Raw genomic sequence first — 7,041 nt, 5'->3', positions numbered from 1 at the left:
TATGTACAGTATAGATGTGTTTATGTTTCATCACAACAAAAACAATTCTTCACAAAAAACAGACAGGTATATATCGAGTGAAACTCATTCTGTAGGCCTGTGGGGTGCTACCCAAACCTGTAGGTGTGGCTCTTAATGGTCCTTAAAGGAGAGTTGAGTAAAAGATTGTGTTCCGATCCATGAGAGAGTATGACATACTATAGCTCTAGCCTGTGCAATAGTGAATCATGTGACTGATCCTTAGGTAGGGTGGTAAGAACACACTGAGTCTATGTCACTACCGTGTGAAATCCTGCATCTGAAAGTGATGACTCATGCATTCCCAGCGGGCATCTGCTCACGTAAATTGCTTTTGACTGTACTTACGGTTTCCACGCCAAGTATTTGCACTCTGTGCCTTGTTAGCTAGCCTCCTGAACAAAACAGATGTTCAGGCATGGGGTGAGTCTATTCCAGCCCCTGAAGGGCATCTCTCCTGGCAAACGACCACCAGAGTTTCAGCCTGAACAGAGTTAGAGCAGTCAGAGTTGTGACTTATAATCTGTTCTCCAGATCCTAGCTATTCCTAACTCAAAACACCTTGTCTGCTCTGCCTCTAGCCATTAAACAAGTCTCAATCACCAGGTCACTAATAATCGCATAGATTGTGAGACAGCTCTTGTGGGACACATCCTTGGTAAAATATCAAGTGATACTCTTAATAGGGACAGAACAGCTATAAATGTTCCTACTATAAACTGTATGGAGTGGGCTCATTCTGGCCCTGGACTATGTGGCTGTGGTTTCTGCTGGCTGAGTGCAGTGAGACTGTGGAAATCCTTAATGAGCTATGACAGGCAGTCCCCATCAGTCCACCCTGGGAATGGAGCCCTGTGTCCCTGAATACAATGGGCAGATAGATCCCCCTCATTATGTGTGGACCAGAGCTTCCAGCATCCTGATCCTGCCAGAGAGACCAGGGGAAACTCAACTGACCACAACAGATGGTCAGGCCAGGGGTACTTGACCACAGAGGAGACATATACCGTATGATTTATTGAATCTGTCAATCAAGTTGTTATTGTTGTATTTAATCTATTCAATTAATTACCTTATGTACTACGTAGGGCCAAATAGGGCACTTAAATCAGTGTGGAATGGATGTGTCTTGTGTGTGGGGGGCTTGTTGGTGCAGGTGCAGAGTGAGCACACCCTGCCAATCCCTTCACCCACCCTACCCTCCAGTCCTGCAATGCAAGATCTGACAAAAAGCACATTTTGTACTCAGAATAGTTGCTGTGCTTCGGGGCTTCACCATCATTAGTGACGTCTTGTCAATCTGTTTCTACACTGCAGGGAAGGGCCAGTAGTTACAGAGGGGCACATGAAAAACAGCATATACCACTATCACTCACCACTGAACTTCATGTTATAGCCACAACATTTGTTTGATGGTCAGCCACACCATATTTATATATCTAATGTTAACAATGCTGTGAAGCATTAGGTGTTCATTCAATCAGGACCAACTGGAATGTGTTTCCCTGGCCTGCCATAACACCGACCCTTCATTATTTCAAGATTTAGTTGGCTAAATTAAATGCTATACTGACCCCTGTAGGGCAGATGTGCTGTACACTGAACAACCAAAATAAGGCACTAAGCTTGGTCATGCTGTAATGATTGAGTCTTACCTGAAATGCCTCAGTTACACAGTACGTAGTACATGATAATGCAGACCTATTATGTTTTAACCCTTACAACAACTATAGGTACTTGGAAATCTCAGGTAGGCTATTGTTATTGTTGCCAGAGATTATTTTACAATGGAGCGGTGGAGTGACTCTATCAGTATGGAATGAACTAGGATAGGCCCCAATTTCCTGTGGTTTTAAAACCAAGATCAAGTGAGTGCAGGTGTGACAATACATCCCATGTTTGTACCTGGTACCTGAGTTATCATTCATCACACACACTGCCTGGTGGAACATGTTTTCTGTAGGCTACAGGGTATTGATGTGATGTTACTGATGTCTTGGCAAGTTTAACACAATACATCAAAGCTGGTGCAGCCTAACTCTAGATATGATCATTGGTAGATTTTAAAAGGTATTTAATGCAGATGTAATCAATTTATCTGGACTCTTCTACCAGTTGATTATTCAATCATCATGCTATTTTATCAAAACACTGTCAAGTCAACTCTGTACTGGAGTACTCACTGATAATATGGGAGTACTAGACTATACTGCCATCGTGTGGTGGAAATAACTATAGATGGCGCAAGAAGTACTGAATGAGAAGAAATATCATGACTTGTTGCTGTTGTTGCCTAGTTTCGAAAAGGCACGTTATTGCCGCAGAAATACGTAGGGGACAAAGAACAGATTTGCCAAGTAACTACAGGTGTGTTGAATATGTCATCTAAAAAAATTTGAGATAGATATAAATGTTTTTTGTCAATTTGTCATCAGATAAAATAGACTACACTAATGTTCAATGTGCTTCCTCACAAACGAGCGACATGCGCCGGCCTCAACGGCGCAGCTTGCGCCCAGAGTTCAATTTGTTTGAACTCCTTTGAAAGATAACTCAGTTGATCACTGACATACATGGCATGACCCCACACAGTCTGCAAATTCTCTCTAGTATTCGTCCCCTTGTTCACAAAAAAAGACGTTTGACATGGTGCCTGCACTGCCGCACGAGGACGCTAGCACCATTCCCCTACCTGTCCTATCGACGAAGACAGAGCCTACCAGCCGAGGGGCTTCAATTTGAGGTCACACCAGTTCCTTGTTCAACAATCATGAACTCCATACCTTAAAGGTGAATATAATGATTTATTTATATTCTGCTTTACACCTCAATCTAGTGATTAGCATAATGCATCTTGATCTTCATCTGTTTAATTTAGAAGGTGTTCGTTGGGTTGGGTGCGCTCATAGGCTTTATGTGGACTGAGCTACATTTTAGTGTATTATAGGGACCAAATTATTTGTAGCCCTCGATTATTTGGCAAATATTGTCAGGTTTCATAATGTTTGCGACGACAGTTAGGATATCAGAGAAATGTGTGTGTGTGTGTGTGTGTGTGTGTGTGTGTGTGTGTGTGTGTGTGTGTGTGTGTGTGTGGGTGTGTGTGTGTTTCTGTGGATCTCAATTTGGCTGGCAGGCGCCTTGAAGCATCTGAGGGCCTGTCTTTCTTTGTTAAGCTGTTCAGAGAATGCATTTCATTCTAGTTGGCACAGACAGGTGGCGCACTAACTTGATTATTTCCAATGCTGATGAAATATGATGATGCACAATCTAACTATATTATTTGTATTTAAAAGGTATGCGCGCTTAACTTAACTCGCGTAGGCCTAAATCATTCATTATGAGGTTTTGCGCAACTTGGATTTACGCATAGATCTAGAGGCTACGTGCGTGGTGGTTGGAGTGCTTTCAAAACATAATGGGACAAGAAACTGATGATGCTAAGCTGATATTATTTTTACATTGCACTTTTATGCTTCAGGAGTTTGTTTGTGAAAAACATATATGTTTGAAACGGTAGGTCCACATACGGTAGGCCCAAATGCACTGGATACGCAAATAATGGAAGCTGGAAATCTGTGTGTGGAGTTGTCAGGCATACATTGTACTCATTGGCTGCCTCGGATATACCAGCTCTGCCTCTCACGTGACACTGGATAAATGCCCGCCCGCTTGCATCTTAGGTAGCAGACAATCACAGACCACTGTGAGAAGGACACCTTCGTCGTTTTTGGTAAAGTTTCTGGGGATGACATTTCTAATTCAAAACTGATTTCATCCATGAGATTTCTGCATTCACAGCAAATCGACTTTTTCAATTGCGTTGCTTAAGCACATCTTGCGCCACTTTCCTGAAAAGATGACTGGAGTTTTTGACAGTCTGAACACAGATATGCATTCGAACCAGATTACCTCGAACAATTACCACAGCTTGCACAAATCGAAGGAGTCCCCAACTCTACCAGTATCTACAGCGACGGACAGCAGCTACTACAACAGCCAACAGCCTGGTCATTGCGCAGGGTCTCCATATGGGCAACTCGGGTCTTACCAGTACCACAGCAGTGTTATGAACAACGTTCCATACAATACCAAATCATACGACCTTGGTTTCAACTCCTCTTACGTCGGCACCTACGGCTCCTATGGTTCGAGCTCTTCGCCGACTCCCACGGATGCAGGTAAATAACATGTCAATGTTTTTCTATTTATGATAACAATCTATTGTAAAAAATAATTATATCAAGACCTACACCCTATTGTTTCCAATGAATGCTTTTAAATCCGTTTTTCAGAGAAAGAAGAAAGTGAACCTGAAATCCGAATGGTTAATGGAAAACCAAAGAAAGTTAGGAAACCTCGTACTATTTATTCAAGCTTCCAACTAGCCGCCCTTCAACGGAGATTCCAAAAGACACAATACTTGGCTTTACCAGAACGAGCGGAGCTGGCAGCTTCAATGGGCCTTACACAAACCCAAGTGAGTGCTGCTCTGAAATGTCCGGTTGCTGTCAAATACCCCCATCAATCTGGGACCAATTTACTTGATACATGTTTGAAATAGGCTTAATATGTGTACTATAGTTTTTCTCTATCCAGAATTTGGCCATTTAACACTTGTAGTCAATATGGATCTGCATTGTATAGCCTACTCATGTGTCCCATAACTGGTAGAGTGTCCACAAATCAACCAAAGTTTTTTGTTTGGAACAACCATTCAAACTATATTAACGGTGTCTGTTCTATTTCAGGTGAAAATTTGGTTCCAGAACCGCCGCTCCAAGTTCAAGAAATTGTGGAAAAGTGGAGAAATCCCCCATGAGCAACATGTTGCCTCAAGCGAGTCTCCCCCCTGCAACTCTCCACCCGCCACTGCCTGGGACTTTCCACAAAATCAAAGAATGAACAATGTCAACTCAAGCTTACCCCAGAGCAGCAGCCCTCCAAATACGACTGCGCCTTCTTTCTTGGCAAACTATTCTTGGTACTCATCAACGAACTCTGCAACACATCTCCAGGCTGGCCCGCTTGTTCAGCACCACCACAACTCCGCCGTGAGCGCTGGGACAATATTTTAATAGGCAACAATTGACTCTTATTCGGAAAATACTGGTGAAATAGAAAAACGCCAATACGCTAATTTTGACTGATCTACAGTATACTATATCCTGACGTGAACTTTGCGCAACCATGACCAACTGCTTCATTTGTGCCATGCAGATCGAAGCAGTATTTCCTCCTCACGTCGACAAATGGCATGCTAGGCTGCAGATTTTTTACAGTTATTTTTGTATTTATTTATTTGTATCATTTCAATGGATACGATTTATGAACCACTAATAGGCTACCCAAAGCAATCACAGAGTAGAAGACATGCTTTTACGCGGACGTCACTTTTGCATCCCTGCAAGTAAAAAGTTGATTGCAGGATGTGAATAACTGCATGTGTAGCACAAATTTAAACTGTATCGTGCCTTTTGAAAATAACCTCAGTTTTGTTGTACAAGATAAATTACATGTACCCAGATTACTCATATTGTTTATGGTTGTTCTCTTTTGTAGATAAGGTAAGTGTCGGAATGCATCTTTGTATAGGCTACATATTCCACCACATCCTTTTGATATGCCGCCTTGACTTAATTTTCTTTTTGATACTGGGGATACAATAATTCTTAATCTTGTTGATTAAGCTACTGATTGTCCCACATTCGAACTTGTATTACATTTTGATGGTATTTTGTCTTTAATTTATTTCTATAGTTAGCGGTGTTTCCTTTATATGATCAAACGTTATTTAAATAAAATATGTTTTCTGTGCACAACATGTTTCTCTCCATGAAGTGAGATTGGCTTACGCCTTAACTGAGATCACAGCTTTATTTGATTTAAAACTCCGTGTCATTTCGTGTTAGATACGTGGAGCTATTGTTTTTTTCTGAAAAGACATAGTAGAAACTTACACTCCGCCTCCATTCAGAGCCGTGGCGCCAGCCGCGTCTGTCAAAAGACACAATTCTAACTGTTCTAACTAATGTTTCTCGCAAAATGTCCTTATATGTTTTAAGCTGAATACACTTCTGGTAATAAGCCTAGAACATATGTCATATAACGCATATAAAAACAGAACAACAAAAAACGCCATTTGGTTATACATGTATTGTCTTTATTGGTAGCAAATTGTTAGATTTTAACTAATGTTTTATGAACACGGTCAATCTATCTCGGTTCCCTCGGTATGGTTCAGGGAACCCGATACAGACAAGATGATTAACCGAGCCGAGACACAGTGCCCGGGGCGCAGAGAGAACTGGAGTATTCGAAGGCACGCAACACGCCTTGGCATGCGAAAGGGAAGATGAGGGCGTATGACTGAGCTCAACCCCTCAGACTCTCTGGAGTCAGAGCCCCGCTCTCCAGACGTTTTATGAACTCAGCCCAACCAAAAAACTAGACCCAAAGACCGCCTAGAGCTAAACAACATGGAAACATTTCTCACATCGTGTTCACTCACACAACACAAGGCCCTTCTCATCGGTGCGCACAAAGATAATTTGCCCATAGCCTATAAGAACACTTTTAATTGTCTAGGCCTATTTTTAGTAAACAGGGATTACTCAAAATAGGTAATAGATTGTATTATTTGCAATAATATTTCTGGTGAAATGGTATGTTCTTTCTCTGATAAATAATACTTGTCGTTTACAAAACAAATGCAAACATTATGAAACCTGAGATATCCTCTGCTAAATAATTTAAAGTAAATGTCAAGCCAGTATTTGCTAAATAATCGAGGGCGACAAATAATTTGGTCCATATAATACACTAAAATGTAGCTCAGTCTACATAAAGCATATGTGGTGTTGCACGGGACATACAGCCTTTAATAAAGGTTTGATCATCGCGTCGACCCGTAGCTCGTCTTGGTTGAGTGATCATAAGCCATATAAAATGGAATCGTTTTGCATAATAAGGATGTACCTTGTCAGTGATTGCCACATTACAAGATGGAACATTCTCCCTGGG

The 7,041-nt window shown here is 41.5% G+C and overlaps 1 protein-coding gene across 1 annotated transcript; it reads left to right on the top strand.

The window, feature by feature from the left end:
• The first annotated feature begins 3,750 nt into the window (after positions 1-3,750).
• On the top strand, positions 3,751-5,875 carry dlx2a (distal-less homeobox 2a). The gene is made up of 3 exons (XM_083681484.1): positions 3,751-4,199; positions 4,314-4,498; positions 4,770-5,875. The coding sequence occupies exons 1-3, from the start codon at positions 3,878-3,880 to the stop codon at positions 5,094-5,096; spliced, it is 834 nt and encodes a 277-aa protein (XP_083537610.1). The 5' UTR covers positions 3,751-3,877; the 3' UTR covers positions 5,097-5,875.
• The last annotated feature ends 1,166 nt before the right edge of the window (positions 5,876-7,041 follow it).

Source organism: Argentina silus, assembly GCF_951799395.1.
Source record: "Argentina silus genome assembly, chromosome: 12".
In the NCBI taxonomy this organism is placed as follows: domain Eukaryota; kingdom Metazoa; phylum Chordata; class Actinopteri; order Argentiniformes; family Argentinidae; genus Argentina; species Argentina silus.
The sequence above is the reverse complement of the archived record's forward strand: the minus strand, read 5'-3'. Positions and strand labels throughout refer to the sequence as shown.

Bases quoted from the DNA above. Each gene is read 5' to 3' on its own strand.
- dlx2a (XM_083681484.1), top strand. From the start codon at position 3,878: ATGACTGGAGTTTTTGACAGTCTGAACACAGATATGCATTCGAACCAG. The intron at 4,200-4,313 runs GTAAATAACATG...TCCGTTTTTCAG, and splicing joins GCCGACTCCCACGGATGCAG to AGAAAGAAGAAAGTGAACCT. The intron at 4,499-4,769 runs GTGAGTGCTGCT...GTTCTATTTCAG, and splicing joins TGGGCCTTACACAAACCCAA to GTGAAAATTTGGTTCCAGAA.